At 44.2% G+C, this 19,890-nt stretch overlaps 1 protein-coding gene across 2 annotated transcripts in view; it reads right to left on the reverse strand.

The window, feature by feature from the left end:
• NSG2 (neuronal vesicle trafficking associated 2) overlaps window positions 1-19,890 on the reverse strand; it is a 52,152-nt gene that overhangs the window by 16,104 nt on the left and 16,158 nt on the right. For both annotated transcript variants that reach the window (XM_083431017.1, XM_083431018.1), the window contains exon 3: window positions 8,153-8,272. In XM_083431017.1, the coding sequence (XP_083287143.1) occupies window positions 8,153-8,272 (120 nt within the window). The remainder of the gene's footprint in view (window positions 1-8,152; window positions 8,273-19,890) is intronic.

The following is a 19,890-nucleotide window of genomic DNA, read 5'->3' on the forward strand; positions in this document are numbered from 1 at the left end:
AAAACAGGAATGCAAAAATGAATGACTGCTAATTTACAAATGTTTGACTTGACTCTTCCATTACTCTACACCTGGCCTTCATTATATATGTCATACACATTGCGCAGATTATAAAACTACCCAAACATGGATTGCTTCTTCCTGCCACTTCACTATTTGGAGCAACGAAGAACCATACGAATCCAAGATGAATTTTCCGAGGTTGAGGGGTTTTTGTCCTCAGATCACATTTTAACATTTCAGTTGTTCATGTGCCTCTGACATTTAGTGCGACATCCCTCAGAAGTGGGGCCTCAATATCAAGAGCCCTGGAAAAGCCTGAAACTTGTACACAGATCAAAAATGCAGAGGAATCATTCCTCCATCCCAAAGCCAGTGATCTTTTCACTTGAAATGAAATCAAAGGCAATATTCTGAAGTATGTTTTAGATTTGTTTGTTTGTTTTGAAAAAGCTGATGTAATCAAATGACCTTTGCTCTGTGTATATCATCGTAGGTCATGAAGCAGAACTTCTTAAAAAGCTGAATTCACAGATGGTACACCGATTTCCCTTCTACTGAACACATCATTATAAGCGCATGGAGGGCATCTGAAGGCTATCCAGTCCAAGCCATGAAACTCTGGCAACAGGCTCCGCTTTATGGATGGGGCATAAATTTGATTCACCTCACTTTTAAAGGTGAATCTACCTAATTTGTACTTTCCAAAGCAATACACAAACCAACGTGCAGCCATCCTGCAAAATTTTCACTTCTCCAAATATTGTTGTGCAGTTTGCCAGCCAAGCAATGCGTACAAAAACATATTTACTAGTGAAAATAACATAACGCATTATATTAGGAGCATTGCTTTGCAAAAAAAATATGTGCACGGAATGTCTCCCATCAAAACCAGTATTCCATTTCCCACAGTGGCCACCCAGATGCTCCTGGGAACTCCATAGGTAGGGCATGAAGGTCATAGCTCCCAGCAATGGGTATTCAGTGGATTATTGCCTCTAAACATGGATAATTTATATTTAGTTATCGTGACTGGTAGCCATTGGCCGATCTATCCATCGTATCTGGTCCCCTTTTAAAGCCAGTGGCTCACACCTTGTGACAACAAATGTCACCCACAAATGTGTTGGATGAGGAAGTAAAAAGAACATGAAAAGTATTACTGGATCAGGTTTTTTACTGTTCAGTAGCCTCACTGCCCTTTCTGTGCCATTCACCCCCCTTCCCTTTGCCCCTAACTTTCCTAGAATAACATTTTTTGAAAAACTGAACACAATACACAACCCCTGTGCTTAAGTGACCCAACTGTGCTTGACAATTCACCTAAGTAAGAGGGGACAGTCTGTGCTCGTTTGATTATGCCCTCTTCCGGAAGCAACAGGAGTTTTCAGCAGTATCTCTATGCCTCAAATGCATTGGGCACGAGGCCTGATAGTTGTCATGGCATCAACTTATTTTCCTACCATGAACCGGTTGTTGCCTGAGCCTGTAACTATTTGTTTAAATGAGTTGCACTGAATAGACAGATTGAAAACACACAAGCCTGCACTTCAGGGGTATTTTCCTTATATAATTGACTCATCCATTTTGTTCGCCCTTGAAGGATGCCTGAATGGAGTACCGGCATTGTTCAACATCCTAACAAATGAGATGGGAGGGCAGAAACATACACCAGAATGAAAGTGAGAGATGCCTGCCTATTATCATGCTTCTCAGGACACCCCTTGAAACCTGGTTTGAAGCAAAAGACTCTAGAAAATTCACTCATACCAGGCTATTTCTATTTCTGTTTCTCTCCAGTCAGAACAGCAAACACTAAAGAGGGAAGGGCTTTTTAACCCTTCAGTGATGGAGCACCTGCTCTGCATGCAATTTCAGTCTCTGGCATCTCCAGCTAGAGCTGGGAGAGAACCCTGCTTGCTAGTCAGTGTGGACAAATCTGAGATATATGCACCAGTGGTCTGATTCAAGGCAAGGGAGCTTTCTGTGTCTCCAGATTCTGTCTCAGTACATTGCTGCCATCTGTCCCAAGACTGTGGCTTTCGTTTACATCAAGTTCAGAGGCCTGACTATTTGGCTTCTATGAAAGAAAGATCCAGAAGAGGAAAAGGCCAGAATAGATACTGTGAAGGCTGGAATCTGCAGGCCATCACCTCAAATGATTCAAGAAACCATGGAGCTGGGCAGACCAAGGCTGACAGAACAGCTCTGACAGGATTTAGTGATTAGTAACGGTGATGCTTAACAGCACAGCTAAATTGCCTATGTGTTCGGCTCATAGAATCATAGAATTTTAGAGTTGGAAAGGACCCTGAGGGTCTTCTTGTCCAACCCCCTGCAATGCAAAGGGTCAAGGGAATCAAAGGTTTCTGGTGGCTTCTGTGTAAACCCTTGGAGTGTTGGTCAGGGAACCATAGGAAACTGCTTTCAGATGACTCAAAACACCTTCAAGCACCCCTAACCAAACCAAGTAACTCCAAAGTGATTCAAGTAAGATGAATAACTGCAGAGTATCCAATGTATGTTCACTGTGTGTTCAGCCTGGTTTGTTCAATGGGTTCCTTGTAAAGTAGAACATTTTTGAAGAACAAAAACCTTGTTCAGCAGGGATGGGGAAGCTATGGCCTTCTAGATGGTGCTGGACTACAATTCTGAGCACCCTGGCCATTGGCCATGTGGCTAAGGCTGATGGGATTTGGAGACCAACATACTAAGAACCCTGAAAGGCTCATTCATCCAGCATCACAGTAATCAACCAGATGTCTATGGGAAACATACAAGCAAACTCTGAACACAACAGCACTCTCCCTACTTGTGATTCCCAGCAACTGGAATTCAGAAGCATTATCTCTCTGACAGTGCAGGTAGAAAACAGCCATCATAGGTATGTTCTTTGTCTTGCATGAATTTTCTAACCCTCTTTTAAAGCCATCCAAGTTGACAGCCATCTTACAGGAGTGAATTCGTTTAACGATGTTCTGTGTGAAGAAGGGAGATTCAGGCCAGACAAAATGATACTTGTCCAACATTCAGATTCATCGGATGGCCCTGGGTTTTAGTATTATGAGAGAGGGAGAAAAACTTCTCTTTATTCACTTCCCCATCTCTGTTCTAGACAGCCTTTTCAAGCGCATTCTTGCAGCGCAGGAGTAAAGAATTCTAAATTAAGAACAATTTGACATGCCTTTCTGCAGGGCAAACTCGGCAATGAAAGAAATTACTTTGGGGCATTGGTGGCTGGGCCTTAATGTCATTTTAACATCATTTTCTTGTACTCCACCTACGCAGAGTAGCAATGATGTTTGTCATAATGTATGTACAAGATGAGTCATGCAGTTGCAGAGTAATTGGTCAAAGTTCCGGGATGCTCTGTAATTGAGCTGAGCTACAAGAAAAATATAGTATCATATTTCAAAAGTGACAAGCAGCAGAAATTACACAAGATTTCAGCAAGAGGAAGAGTGAGCGAACAGCAGTTGCCTAGGGACAACAGCTCCTGTCAGATGCTACCACAATTAAAGAGATCATATCAGTGCTATCCTAGATGGATGACAGATGCAGTTGCGTAAGCTTCCCTTCTATGGAAAACTCCAGCCTCTTCGTGATAGAAGGATGTCTAATCATTCATTAGCTTGTTCAATAAATGATCGCCACTGGGCATAGAATAGAGGTCATCTTCAGCGCTACCTACCAAGCACATACAGTTCTGAAATTTCCTCCAAGGGTGAAGCCACCCTCCCGGGAAAAGCAAAACTTCCTTCTTGCCATTTTATCTTTCTAGTCCTGGAAGAGGAGTCAGGGGTGGGGAAGGGATGCTACTGAAAACAGCCCTTTGCTCGTCTCTCTCCTCTCCCTCTTTGTAATTTCTACTGCAATTTAGCCCGTGTCCTTGCGTGATGCTGCTGCTTATTTCCTTGCCCCCAGTAGGGGCAACCAATGATGTGGAGACGAGAAAGCACATGGCGTAAGGCAAGTTGCACTAGGTGCTGTGGAGCAGGGAGGAAAGAATTTGACACAGAGCTGCCAGTTTCAGCAGCGATCTCACACTTCTTGTAATGTTTTGTTCTGCCCATGGACATCCAGACTGGACCATTGCAGGGCCGCCTTTAAAGACAGTGGTATGAAAGGGGGCCTCCAGAACGCTGGTAGGCAAAAGGCAGTTGAAGCACATGACATCAATCTTGCACTAATTACATTGGTTATCAGTTTGTTTCCAGGGTCAATGTGAATGTTGGTCTTAAGTTTTAACAATTAGAGGCCTGAATAGCCTGGGGTCAGGTTAGTTTAAGGACCAGCTTTGCCCCTGTGAACCAGCCAATCTTAAGATTAGGGTCACAGGCCCTTTTCTCTGGCCCATCTTTAGCAGAGATTCAAGGAGGGGAAGACCAGTGGCAGGGCCTTCTCAGGGGTAGCACCACAGCTATGGAATTCTCTCTTTCTGGAAAATCAGTTTATGTTGGTTTTAAAAGCTGCTATGCCCTTAATACAAATAAGTGTGTTTTTATTGTTGGTGTTCTTTTTATCTAAACCATATAAACTTATTTTAAAAGCTGGACACAAAACACTTGGAAGAAAACAAACTGGAAAGCAAACACCCTCTCGCGTTGCCTCCCTAGCTTCCTCAAGCTCTTCTTCCAGCAGAGCCAACAGACTGAGATATAACGAAGGTGCCAATTTGCATCCTGGGAATGCATGAAACCTACTTCCGCTTCTACAACTGCCGTTCTTAGCCATGAAAGGCTCTCAGAGACTTTTGGTTCTCACGTTATTGCTTTGGGAGCTTTACTTGGGGTTTCTGTCTTCACTTCTGCGAAGGGTAGAGCTTTCTAAATAAAAGATATAGCCAATCTTGTATGTCAGGCTGTTTGAAGGCAATGGTTAAGGGAGTGTCTATGCCATGAAACGTGCACATGAAGCACACCCTGCAATAGTGAGTGCAAAGCCTCAGGTTTGGGTTTTTTGAAAAATGGCATGCTTCTGAAAGCAGAGATTTGCTTGACAATGCATACGTACCATCAGCTGAAATTTCTGAAGGCCCAGAGGCACAGGGAGCTTGAAAAAGAACTCCAGGAGTCAGGGGAGCATGAATACCCTCCAGAGTTCCTGCCCTTCCGCCCTGATAACAACACCGCAGCACATTATGCAAAATAAGCAAATTTGAACATTTGTCTTGATTTGCATATTTCAGACAGGCTTGAATGCAGCTTTTCTTGGTGCAGAATATTTTGCAGAGTGCAGAGAACCCTGGCAACCATTTTCTCAAGAGAGGGAGGGGGAAAGGCTTCAACAGCTCATCAGGAAGAGGTGAAGCAATGTCAGCTGCTCCTTTCCCTTCACGGTAACAGAGAAGAGGCAGACTTTGCAGTATTCCTACATCACTGATTCCCTGAAGTGGTATTGCTCACTTGGCAATGGCATGGCAGGAAAAGCCAGAAGCAAGTCCCTTCCTTTTTTATCTTCTACTGACACTGTCTTTCAGGATTCTCTTACAAGAGCTGGAAATGATTTAGAGCTGCACGTAAGCATAACTAAGGATGCCATTCTATACACTCCTGCTTGTAAGTTCCATTAAGCATGGGGTGGGGGGGTGTTTCTCAGTAAAATATGTCCGGAATTGCACCCCTAATCAAATTCAAAATCATATCATTGTGAACTTTAAGAGAAAAATCTCTTCCCTCCCCCCCTTCACTCAGGGATCTCTCTAGAAAGCTTGGATTATTGTCACTCCTATTCCAGTCAATGGGATGATGGCTCATTTGGCCTAGAAAATATCTATAGAGCCCAATCATACTCCAATTTAGAGAAGATGAAGGCATGGCCTCTGTGTATGTATAAGCGTTTCATATTTTACTGTAATATTACAGGAAGGGGGAAATGAAATTTCTAGTACATTTCTCACTGGAGGGCCATTGAGAGAGCATCCACCCAGCAACAGAAAATACGATGATCACATTTGTAATGTCTCTACGACTATATCTATCTACCCATCGCCAAAAGCTGAGTTAATAAAACTTAAGCATTTTACTCTTTTCCTTCCCGCTACAAAAACACAAATGCAAGATGATTTCATCAGCTCTAGATAATAGATGTGCACATAACCAGAGGGAGGTATATTTAATAACTTGCCTAAAATATGCACTGGGTTCAGTACAGGAGAAGTACAGAAGGCAATAAAATATAATCTATTATCTCAGCTCATTTTGGTCAGGAAATAATACCGCAGAGTTAATATGGTGCATGTGAGCCTTATGAAAAACAGGCAGGAGAAGCTTACAACCTTATCTGCTGGCAGTTGCCATGATGGGCGATTAATAAGTGACACTGAGAGGCATGGAATAGAAATCATATGGACTATGGAGAAAGGAAAGGGCTTGGAAATGAAACTGTCAGGTTGAGGAGGGGAAAGAGTTGATTCTACCACTGCACTCATAAAAAAGCAAAGGGAGAACTCCTTTCTGTAGTCAATCTGATGCTTCGTTGATCTCAGCAGCAGTGCAGGGGAGGTGGAATGCAAGGAAGTGCAATTCCAGGGTGTTTTTTTCCAGAGCAGGAATTATGACATCATCTGCAGCAACACCAGGATAATTGGGGAACCTTCTTTGCTCTGGCACAGCTTTACAGTTTTAGTATTGATTATGGCATAGCATAGAGCAGTGATGGCAAAACTTGGCCCTCCGGCTGTTTGGGGACTACAACTCCCATCATCCCTAGCTAACAGGACCAGTGGTCAAGGATGATGGGATTTGTATTCCCAAAGCAGCTGGAGGGCCGAGTTTGGCCATTACTGGCATAGAGGAAGTCAGAGAAGTCTGCTTACCACTTTAAAGCTACAAACAGCATTGCAGGCTGGCCACTGGCCACCCCAAACACTGACCCAGCAGAGGAGGGTTGTGCAGACTCTTCTCTTGGTTGGCAGGGGTCAAAAATGGGCTTCTTTGCCAGTCAGGAGAATTGATCCCACCTGCCAAATTGGCCAATGGCAGGCAGCTTCTGGGGCAGGCGCTCCTCAGGGGGCAGGACCAATTGAGCCTGCAGGCTTTGATTGGTTTTGCTCCCTAGCCATTTAAAAAGGCCCACCCCGACCTTCACACACAGTTTCCTCACTGGATCACTCAACCACCTGCTCTGAAAAGCATCTGTAAGATCGACATTAGAGCTAATGTCTGGCTCTTTCACGAAAAAAAATAATTCTGGAAGTGTGTTGTGAAAGCCAAGTACCTTTCACTTTCCATGTTTGGGAAGGACAGCAAAATCAAACACCTTGGACCAGCACTGAGGGCCACACGTCATGTTATGTTGGAGTTCTGGGACTGGATCTTGCAATGTATCTGTTAATGCGAGTTGTGGTCCACAAAGGCTTATATCATCACGAATGTGCTAGTCTTTAATGTGCCACAAGATCCTTGCTTGCTTCCAATGTCAGTTTGGTCTTCTAAAAGCAGCCAAAGGGAGGGGTAATCTGGATCAGGGTTGCAGTACAGGGGGAGAAGGGTCAATTCTCCTCTCCCTTGCCCTATACAAAACATTTTTGTGCTCATATTCTCCCCCTTCTGTGACTAGCAGCAGCTGGAGGGAGCTAGCAGCTGGGACCACAGTATGTGGGGGGTGGGCTGAACCCCTTTCCCCCATGTCATGACTGATCCAATCTCCTCCCCACCCCACAGCTGCTTTTGTGCAGCTGTAGTCCCTGCCTGGCCACGTGACCCGGAAGTGTCTTCGGACAGCGCTGGCTCCCGGCCTCTTAAGCGAGATGAGCACACAACCCAAGAGTCGGTCACGACTGGCCCATACGGGCAGGGGTACCTTTACCTTTACCTAGTCCCTGCCTAGGTCTTGGAGTAGGGGCTGAAGGCTGACAACTTGAAGCTGAAGCTAAAGAAGAGCAGGTCTGGAAGAGTGGCCACCTGAGAACCCTCCATGTACACTGCCTTGGGTTCCACAATGGAAGTAAAGTGGGATATAAATGTAAGAAAATAATAATAAATGCAAAGAACAAAATCACGTTGAGAATTCTAATCCCATGACCCCAACATAATGGACTATGGGACCAAGTTGTGCTATTTTAAAACCAGAATCAAGGCAACTGTCATCTATTAATTATTCCATGGTAATTAGCACTGAATATAGCCAGTTAGCAATTAGCATTTCTTACCTTTAATCTTTCTGTTACACCATCAGTGAAACTGACTGTGAATTCAGCAATTTTGGGCACTCTGAGTTTTCCTTTGTTCTTCTGGTCTGGTTGATATTCTGTTCTTGTTTTCACAATCACCTAGGAGCAAATGTTGACATCTTAAGCTTTCAGAACAAAGCAAGCACGGTTTTGTTGGCAGAAATGTTACTTTCTCACAAACCCTCTCCTCAGATAACCTCATGTATACCGCAATCAGCATAATTTTTATTTGTAAAAAGCAAGGAGGAGGAGGTCAACTAAGTGCATCATTAAAACCTCACAACTCTGAAAGATGGAATGTTTGTTTCAAGTGCATGAGCATCCTACATGTGGTAGGATCTGCTTATGGCTCAACAGAAGCCTGCATCTTCTCTCCCCCAGATAGCTATGCAGAAACAGTATGCCAGGGCAATTTGTGGCATGGAAGATCTGGGTGCTCCACACTCTTGATACTGTTCAAGTTACTTGGGACCCAGATTGTGGCGCTAGCCTTGCAACCACTTGGCAATGCTAACCAGCATCATTCCAACTGACTCTTTCCATCGACCTGCTCTCAAAAACCTATCTCCCTGAAGCTCACTGGGTGACCATGGAACAGTTACTGTATCTCAGTGCATCCAAACTCACAAGGTTGTTATGAAGACAAAGTGAAGAGGGGAGAATCATCTATGCCACCTTCTGCTCTTCTGAAGAAAGGTGGGGTGCAAATGTAGTAATAATCTGTCATCTCCAGCTTTGTCTTCCTAATTGTATATTTTTCATTTACTGCTCTGCCCTCTGTGGATATTTCAGCAATCTGAATCCAGAACAGTGCTGAAAATTTGCAGTCTAATTAAGGTTGGAACCAAACGTTACAAGGAGCTACTGGTGGAGATGGTGGCCTCTTTGCTGAGTCCCCTTCTTCCCCTCCATAACATGCAGTGCAACTAAACCATATCCTGGCCTCTTTGCACTGTGTCTTTCCTGCCTCCATAGAGACCAGAGGTGCAGAAATTCATAGATGAAAGATGTCAGAGAACAGAGATCTTCCATTTTAAGCCTTAAGGCTCCATATAGACCAGAGGTAGGGAACCGCAGGCTTGGGGAGCAGGTGCGGCCCTCCATACATTTCTGTCCGGCCCTCAGAATTCTTCTGAGGCTGCACCTCCTCTCCACAGGCAACAGCCTTCCCTGCTTCATACCCCAAGCATTTTGGCCTGGTTGGTGCATGTCACTGAACTTGCTTGTCCAGATGAAAGATAGAGATGGGTATACGAGAGTGTGGCGATACTAGCTTAATGTTCAAAGGCAAATTTGCATGTTTCGCTCATCTCGCTTTTGCCTCTAGCCCTGCCTATCACTGGCGTGTGACTTTTGAAAGGTTGTCCAGAAGGATATGTGGTCCTCAGGTTCCCCAAAAAGCTTCCCCATCCCTGATGTAGATCCTTCTTCATCCACCCTTGTTTAAAACTAATTTGGGTCCTGTCTGCCATATTCCTTGACTCCCCACCCCAAAGAGCAGCCAGCCTTAATGCTGGTCATTTTGGTTCACTTATGCAATACACACATGCTTCCCAGGTCTTCATTGTGTTTTGTATTGCATTTTAATTTCAGTGGGTCACCTTGGGAGCCCATTTTTTGCTGAAAGGGAAAATAAAATTAAATATATTTGAGAGGAGAAAGTCTTTTTTTCCCCCAGCAGTGAACACCACTGTGTGAATAACTAAGCAAGTATTTATTTTCCATCCAGGATTTGTGTTCTAGATTTACATGGTGTTGTTCATAAGAACCTCCCTCAGCAGCATGGCTGGCTACTTGCTTTCCAAACACTTGAATCGTTTTAAAACCCACGCGCCGGAAAAGCTCTTATCGTCAGTAGCCCACCCTTCTCACCTACAACTGAGAACTCACAGGAGTGACTGCTGATCCTTTTCATTTTTTTCTGAAAAAGGAGCTCTTAGAGTGAGCACTGATAAGGAGTGAACCACTAGGACTTATCAACAAGGAAGTCATTTTCAATGTTTCACCTTGCCAAGAGAGAGATAGCAAATGGGAGAGGGAGGGAGAGAGAGAGAGAAGTATGCTGAGAGATTTAAGTAGGATGAACTGACAGCAATCTCCTCTCTGTCATATTTTGTAATTCGCCCTGTGATTCTTTGATGAAACGTGGCTTATAATTAAAAATCATCAATCAATAATTCTCACCTTGCCCTGCCCCTTCGTAACTAGTCTCCCTCCTGCCACTCTGAAGTTATCTGCTTTTTAATTCGCAGTGCAATCCTATGCCCAGCTGCTCAGATGTAGGCCCTGTTCTGTTTTGATCCATGAAATGCTAACAGTAACATTTTGAACTTGTTCTGGCAGCAGGTGGGCACACCTCTGAGCAGAGCGGTTATTTGCAGGCAGGATCTCACTCGTTCTGCGCTAATGGCAGCATCCAGATCAGATGTCAGAAGGCATGTAAAACGACAATGAAAAGGATCAAGCAAAGGTTTGTACATTCATCTGTTGGTTTTGTCAGGGGCCAGGAGTCAGATTCCTCTTTGGGTGATGGAGCTGGGGACTCTGAACCACAAGCAGAAAGCCATGCAGAGCCAGCCCTAGAAGCACAGCAACATCACGAGAGGCTGTGACACTGCCATTCGTAGATGCAGAGAATTTCACTGAAGACGCAGTGAGACCAGAGGGTCTGCCATACTAGGAGACTACTGCACCTTTAAGCAAAGCAGCATCTTCCAATATTGGGGGGGGGGGGGGCTAACAATCAGGATACAGCTGCTACTATATAGGGCTGCTACTATTTAGGGCTAAGTCTCAGTTTCGTCCTTGCTGAAGCAACATGGGAATTCTGTGTTTCCTGAGCAAAGCCTGAGCCCTTCCCTACTTTGTACAGTGGTACCTCTGGATGCAAACGGGATCCTTTCCGGAGCCCCGTTCACATCCTGAGCAGAACGCAACCCGTGTCTGCGGGTCACGATTCACCGCTTCTGCACATGCGCATGATGTCATTTGAGCGCATGCGCGGGTGGTGAAACACAAAAGTAACCCGTTCCATTACTTCCAGGTCGCTGCAGAGCAAACCTGAAAATGCTCAACCTGAAACGACTTTAACCCAAGGTAAGACTGTATTCGAGATGTTTGGACAGTGTTCTCGAAGCTATAAACATGAGTCTGACCAAACTGCGGGTGGCAGTGGAAGACAGGAGTGCCTGGTGTGCTCTGGTCCATGGGGTCACGAAGAGTCGGAAACAACTAAACGACTAAACAACAACAACATGACTATATTGCCTTAGTTTCCGTGGTATCCAGTCAGAATCTCACCCTGTTCACAGCCTGATTTCTGCCTTGCATTGCCACAAAGCAGGACTGATCCACTGCTTTGTTGTTATTTTTTTAAGAAACTTTTTTTAGAAGTAAAAAAAAAAAAATTAAAAAATGTCCCAGAGACTGGGGGGGGGGGCATATTAAGTTCTGTGTCCTTTGGGAGAGCAAATCCAAAGCTTTTTTTTTTCCTCCAAGAGCTGGGCTGGAGGTAGGGGAGCAAAAAGTCCCCCAAGCAGTTAGACAAACCAGAGGCTGGGGCTGGATGTTTATCCTGTCTGCTGGCAGCCTACTGACATTCTTTTAAAAGGGTCCTCTTCTTCTCAAAGGGAGTCTGCCAGTAAGAAAAAGCCTCTACCACCACCAATCCATCACAGACTCCAAGCCTTCATATACTAAGCAGGTACTCATGTGGATCCTGACAACTTGCATCACTTTAGTAGTAACTGCCTGTACTGCCTGATTTGTCTAGTCAACCCCTGGCCTTTGACTTTAGCATTCTGAATGAGCATGATAATCCTGACTCCAGCATGCATCAGAGTGACCCTGAATACACAGGTTACCTTATATGTGTTGCTGACATGCTTTCGACTTCATTTCCCCTAGCTTACATGAAGCTGTTCCCAGTACTGTAGATCAGACAGCCGTATACTTGAAACCAGCTGTAACATAGTTAAGTGTCTTCCATATGAACCACAGGCCCTAAAATACTGCTGCAGAAACATAATTGGCATGTTGCCATTTGCTAACAAACAAAATGGCGGAGGATCCAAATATCTGAAGGAACAACCCTGTCTTGCTTTTAACATCAGTAGGGAATAGCTTGTTGAGAGCACCACCACACTCTGTGGTTTGACTGGTAGTGTAGCATGAGAGGAGCTTTATCTTTTATTAAGAACGATTTGACAAAACAAGAGAATTTCACACTGCTCGATGCATGTGGAGATTATTTGTGCAGAATCTGCACCCAAAAACTACCCAACAAAAAGCCACAGATGGCCAAAATATAGAGCTTTTGAAATACCATTAAGATCTCTGAGCTCTGCAGTCTTGCCTGCTGGTTATGCCAGCCGTAAAGGCACCAAGCAGTGTTCACATCCCTCTCTCATGCTTTGTTCCTTGCTGCAGTGTCTTCTGTTCCTAGCTGGGCCCTAAGGCAGCGTTCCATTTGTTTTCTCCATGCCCTTTGTGCAGCCCGGACCATTAATTATAGAAGTGTCCCATTAGCACCTGCTAAGTAATGTTCTTCAGAAAATGCATCTGTGTTCTGTTTATAAACCAATCAGGCATATCACCCAGGCCCTTGCAGCTCTGCAGCGTGTGGATGCACATTTCCCACTATCTCATCATGAAATGCAATGCAGAAGCTCTGCCAGAGCATCCATTTTCCCTCTGTAGTGCCTGACTTCTTTCCAGGTTTAATCCCTTAGTCTCCCTTTAAATCTTTTATTCCCTTGTTTAATTTATATCTGGTTTGTAGATGACCTATTGGAATCGATACAGGAGGACTTCCCTCCCATACTCAAGGACATCAAGCATCTATTAATGTACTTTGGAAATCAAGGAGATACAAGATGTACTAAGGCTCCTCTGCACACTTACCTGGGAATGCGTCACACCGGGACTGAATTTTGCACACGTTGCAAGTACAGTGGTACCTCGGGTTAAGAACCTAATTCGTTCTGGAGGTCCATTCTAAACCTGAAACTGTTCTTAACCTGAGGTACCACTTTAGCTAATGGGGCCTCCCGCTGCCGCCGCGCGATTTCTGTTCTCATCCTGAAGCAAAGTTCTTAACCTGAGGTACTATTTCTGGGTTAGCGGAGTAGGTAACCTGAAGCGTCTGTAACCGGAGGTACTGCTGTATGTTTAGAGAGCATATAGCCAGCAGATAATTTCTCAAGAAGGAGTTGGCAGCTTGAAAGCTTGCCTTTGACTTGGAAAGGCAGACCACATGTGTGGATTGTTGAACAGCGAGGGGGGTGCATTTGCACATGTTTAGATGAACTTTTGTTTTATAGACTGTCGTTGAACTCAGGGCCTTTAATTAATGCTTCAATTTCCTGCATGAAGAAACTGCCTAATTACAGCAGAAACTGAACTGCATAAATGTGTGTGGCAAAGCGTCTGCTTCATCAAATGCATCCATAAGAAGGAGTTATGCCTTGACACCCCTCCCCAAATGTTTCATTACCATTTGCACACTTTCTACCATTTAGCACACTGGTGTGGACCTCCAGGTCGTGGGTCATTTGGCCTACCAGGCTGACATCATATATTATGTTAAGTGTGAGAAATGTCAAGAAGTAGCTATGGAGATTAATACTTCCTTTGCATCAAGAAGCCACATTTTTATCAAACTGAAAAATCAGCATCTTTTTCTGAATTCAAACTAGTGTTGAAAAGGGTCTTCTGACAGTGTGTCATCTGACACCAGATGACTGATAACCACTATACTGTAATGTCAGATGCCCCGCGCACCAGTCAAAAGGGTCGCTCAGGATCCCGCCTGCCAGCCAGATCCATTCCACAACCCAGATTCATTGTAATTTACATGAGAGCACAAGGAACTTGCCTCACCCTGGACCTGTAGGTGTGCTGCATGCTCATATAATCCTTATAATTAAAGTGCCTAAACAGAATTTAATTATTGAACTTTCCTTCCATTCAGTTACATTTGGTCTCCATTAAAATTCCTCTATAGTATTGTACATTGGTATTTAGCATGCCATCCTTGCTACCATTATAACCCACAATGTTTTCTGTTGTGAGCAGGTTTATATACATTCAACTTACAGCAGCTGCCAGCTTACCTATATCCAATTCCCATCAATGAACAGACATGGCGGTCCATCTCACACAGTTAATTTTCCTACAACATGCAAACAGTTCGGAGCCTTCCTCAAGTATACACTCCTCTCGGGGGTGGGGAAGCAATATAAACCAGAAGGACATATGCATGGAGTTGTACCTGATCTTAAAGGTGTTCTCATGACGGGGAATAAATGTTACCAGCAGAATTCTGTTCTTGAGGGATTATGAGCTATCATCAGTCTTTTGAACCTCCCAAAACTAGTTTCATGAACCTCATATTCATCAGTAAAGAAAGATCATGTAAGAACATTTAATAGTATGCTGTTACCACTATCATACCATCATTGAAGAAGAATTAGTTTTTACCTTTAAGCCCTAAATTACTTGTGAGCAGGGCATCTAAAACACCACCTTTAATGAGAATCTGTCTGATACCTAAGATTTGCTTCAGAAGTCCTCCTCATGGCACTTGCACCATGTGGAAACTGGGAAGAGGGGCTTCTCTGTGGTGGCACCTTGCCTACGGAATACCACTCCCCCAACCAATTGTGAAAGCCCCAATACTTTTAGCTCATTGCCCCCATAAAAACCTCTTTGTTCTCCCAGGCTCTTAGCAGGGTCATTGTTTTTTTACAAATTATTTTACTGCCGCTCCTATAGATTTTACTGCTCTCTGCTTCTCTGCTTTTTAAGATCTTAATGAGTTTTATTCACCGTAGTTTATTTTTTCTGTCTGCTGTTTGTATCATACCGTGTTAATGTCCTGCTTTTGAAAGACACACTGTGAATATTTTTATAGAAAATGGACTAGCACGGTTTTAAGTTAAATAAATAACTTAAGGTCTTATTAGACCTGATTTCTCAAAGCTCGTATATCATGTACACACATACATTTGCAGAATCAAATTATTTTCAGATCTTTCACTCGGAACTTAATTAATCATTCCAGAAGAATTCCCTTTAAGGAAACCAAATGTAATAAATCTCAGAGTGTTGTATCCCCCCCCCCCTTTCATTCAAACTGTTCATCATCCCACCGTTAGTCCTGGGGGCGGGAGAGGTGCTAATATGACCCTTGATGATGCCTGATGGATTCCAATGGCTCCATTCCTGACATTCAGTAGCTCATCTGTAACCAGCATGAGCACGCCAAATTGCAACCTGGAGATCCTCTTATGTCCCACTCCGTTCATCCACCACCCATTGTGTCTTCCCACTTCCCAAACTTGATCCAGAAGGCAATACTTCCATTTCTCCTCCCTAGGGAAAGGCCGTAGCTCAGCGTTAAAGCATCTGCTTTGCCTGCAGGAGGGACCCAGTTTAGTCCCCAGCATCTCCAGTTATGGCTTCCTGAAACCTTGGAGAGCCACTGCTAGTCGGTGTGGACATGTGCTCCATGTGTTTTAATCTGTTTTTAGCTTTCTTGTGATTATGATTTGAATGTTTTAAGTAGCTGTTTTCACCAATAATTTTATTGTTTTATTCTTTGTGTAAACCGCTTTTGTAAACTGCGATCTAGCGGCATATACATTTATGAAATAAATAAAAATAGGCAACTCTGCAGTAGATGGAGCTGGGGTCTGGCTCATTGTAAGGCAGCTTCCTAAGCCCCTATGTTCTTCCAATCTCACAGCAGGTGCCCCTCCAGAGACAGATCCCAATGGTTAGACGATAATGGTGTCGCAAAGTATTGGAAGACACAAGAACTACCCACGCTGGAAGAATGGCAGATGAAGGTGATGGACTATATGGAACTGGCAGAAATGACTGGCAGAATCAGAGACCGGGGAGAAGAGACGGTGGAGGAAGATTGGAAGAAATTTAAAGACTATTTACAGAAATACTATAAAATTAATGAATGTTAGAATGATGTTGGATGGAGGTTAGAGGGTTATTAGTAATAATGTGGTGAAGGAGAATAGAAAATTCGAAGGTTAAAAAGATGAAGAACTTAAGGTATAACACACTAAGATAAAGATAAGGACATGACAGAGGGAAGGGATTTGCTGATTAAATATTCGAATTGGAATACAGAGGGGGAGGTGTGGGGAAGTCTGGGAAATAAGCGAATGTAAGTAATATTATGAAAATGGAATTGTATTTATTTGTTTTTACCTGTTTTCTTTTTTGATTTTGTGTTTTCTTTTTTCCTTTTCTTTTTTTTATTTGAAAATCTTAATAAAATATTATGAAGGGGGGAAAAAGATAATGGTGTATGTGCTCGCTCTACTGATTCCCTTTAGATACTGCCCAGGCTATTCAAACAAGGCAAAACAATTAACACCTGCCCAACACCCTTGAAGCAGAAGGGTAGAACTTAAAATGCTCCCTGAAAGAACCTAGTAAAAATGAAGTTATGACTAGCTGGGTAGAAACTGAAGCTAACGCGCACACAAGGAGCCACAAAACATAAGGGATTGTTTCAGCATGAGACTTGAAGGAGAGAACCTCACCTATGATGGAAGTGTTTTATTATGAACTTAGGCTACGAAGTGCTCCAGCTCACAGGAGGAGAAGTCATGGGTGTTACAACAGAAGCAGGATCAGGGTAGGACAAATGTTCTGGGCTTCCTCTTTGTATGCTCCTAGTGTGACATCTGACGCTAGGCAGGAGATCCCACAAGACACATTGCACCAGATGCTCAAGAACAGGTGTGGGTCCCTGCTGCTGAGTAACACGTGGAATGTTTGCTAAACCCCCTTTACAGAACCATGGGGTAGGTAAAAAGAACAAGAACATGTCATTCACAAAAATAAACTTGGGTTGACCTAGATATAAAAACAGGCCAGGCTAAATTAAGAACTATTATCTAAGAGGTTTTCTGCTCCTCTTTGAAGGTAAGAACATTAATGACTTCTGCTATAACCTCTCCAAGAAGGTTCTATGGTGACTAATATGAGACAGAAATGCTTCATATCAAGGAATGGAGACTGAGATAGTGACTTGCCTATAGTCACCAAGAGATCTGCAGCTCAGGCTGATTTCAATACTCACTGAGCCAAACTAGTGTCATTCCAAAATCATGGTCGTTAATAAGGCTTAAATGTCACATCACTTGACTCCAACTCTAGATCTTACTTCCCTGTTGACTCGGTTAAAGGCCTCAGTACTGTGTGATGCTCAGAAAGGAGTCCCACATTCTTGCATGTCTCCCATATACTTTGAAGGATTCCCTCAGAGCTAGTTTGTGTCCTACCTGCAGGCCAATCTCCAGTAACACCTGAGCCCCCGCTAACTAGCTGATGGTGATGAGGTCCAAAGGCATGTACTTCAATCTCATTCTGAAGCTGCACTCCTCTGCCCTTCCCACCAACAATCCCAGAGGGTCTGGCAAGTCTCACTCCACCCTGGATCCTTCACAAGCAACCTCTCCTTTCTCCTTTTCACAACTTGCTAAATTATACCTACTTCATAGTCTCAGAACTATGGATTGTGTGCAACATGGTGCTCTAAGAACGTTCCACCATGCAAGGTGTTTTTGATTACATTAAGGGCCCCTCCAGATGTTCTTTTTATTGTGCATTATCATTTGTGCTCATGATGCTATCAGGGTGGCTGTATGCAATCACACTTTCAATGCCAATTGTACCTGCAAAAACATCAGGGTGGTTATATGGCTTCAGCTTCCACTGAGGTGTGCCCCTTGGTTTCCTGCTAAAATCCCATAACTCTTTATGCTACAACTGTTCCAGCTCTCTATAGAGTCCCACTTTTACTGCACCATAGCATAAGAGCACCTCTGCAAGGTGCCAAAGTGTATCTGCTTCTAACCCATTCCAACCCATGCTTCCTGATGATGCCAGATACTGGCATCCCTGAAGAGGGGGATATTTTTGTGGAAATGAGCAATGCTTTAGCACAGGCAACCACAGCCTGGCCATAAAAGCATAAAAAGTACACAAATGACAGTACGGTAGCTTAAAGTGGGGGAGTAGCAGGGAGGGAACACAGACAATGAAGTGTTGTTGCAATAATGCGGGAACACTGGGGGAGCATCGCAGAACAACTGATAAGTGGGGTGATGTCTGGACAATCCAGTATAAATCCACTTCAAATGAACTATTAATGCATCAACAATGGCTGCTCAACGTATCTACGGGGGGGCAACAGTTGCGGCCTCCTCGTGCTCTGCCTTCGTCCCCGGCAACTAGAGCTTGCTCACTTGCCAGCCACTGTTGGGGAATTCCCCTTGGCCAGTGGTAGCAAGGAGCGGTCTTCTCACCAAAGAGGGCAATTGTGAATGGGCCAAAAGGAGTGCCCCAGTGGAGGGTGGTGCCTTGCTGGCTGGCCAAGCATCGGCTGTTACCCTGCCCAGTCTGGCAGCAAGGCTTAAAAGGCTGGCAGCACATGCTTTCCACACCTCACATAGAAGTAGGGGGGGCACTGTAACTAGGACCACAACGTATTACTTTGTACACCCACAATAGAACAGCAGTCTGGAGCAGGGGGTGGTTAAGAGTGTTTGGCTCAGATTTTATTTTCCAGCTTTGTGGAGGGGAGTTATTTGAGTTTTCTGAGCTTAGTTCTGACTGGGGGGGCAGTTTGCCCCACGACTAGCAACAGATCACCAGCTTTGTAGGAATGAGCTCAAATTGCATGGCAAGGCCCCGAACCCTCCCCCTGTTGGAATAAAGACACTTGACACCAATATTTTAGGTTAATGGGCTAAAAAGGGCCGCAACTTTATTGGGTACAGAAGGTGAGTGGTATTGGCTTAGGCACTGGAACCAAACTGACTATATCTGACTCCTGCCCACCTGCAGGAAGTCTCAGAAAGGTTAACCACCAGTAGGGGGAGCCCCGTCGATGGAAACCAACTCGAACCAGAAAAAGGGGGCAAGTTCCCACCCGCGGGCTGCTTTAAATGCTGCACGCCACGCCCCCTGGCCAACCAGATTGGTTGGCCTAGGATGCGTCATGGAGGGAGGGACTCCCTATGATGCAGGGGCTAGCCACACCCCCGCGCACGGGGCAGGATCGTGTCCAGCCCGCAACTCCATTTCCCCGGGGAAGGGAAATGGCTTTCTCATATTCTCCACTTGAAAGATCTCAGCTAGCAGGGCTTGGAAAGAGCTCTGAGGCCTTGGAGAAGCCTCCCAATTAAAAAGCAACAGTACTAATGAACCAATGAACAAGGTCAAAACAAGGACGTTCCTTTGATAGCCCTTTGATGGAAACCCAAATGAGTGAAAGAAGATAGGAGACCTTTAAAAAGGATTACAATAGCTTGCTTTCCATGTTGAAGAATAAGAAGACCCAGCACTCTGATTTGTAATTATTCAGAATCCTTCCATCACTTGAGGAAATCCAGGATCATTTATACTTGCACTTAAAACTCTTCCTTTCCTTCTTTGCCCAGGATAGAGCGATAACATTTAACAGAGCTGGGCATCGTGAATGCTCCTAAATTATTCATTTCAGGAAAGGATATGTAGCCCTGATGTAATTCTCGCTTTGCCGCCAAGGAGTATATAATATGTTGTAGGTCAGGTGGTGCAAAAAAAGTGCAGATCATGAAATTTTAAAATACTGCTCCTCGGGATTATTAATAATAGAAAGTCTCGCTCGCTGCAGGAGTCCCGGGGATTGGCAAGACTGAGAA

This window comes from Podarcis tiliguerta, assembly GCF_965153285.1.
Source record: "Podarcis tiliguerta genome assembly, chromosome: 2".
NCBI lineage: Eukaryota > Metazoa > Chordata > Lepidosauria > Squamata > Lacertidae > Podarcis > Podarcis tiliguerta.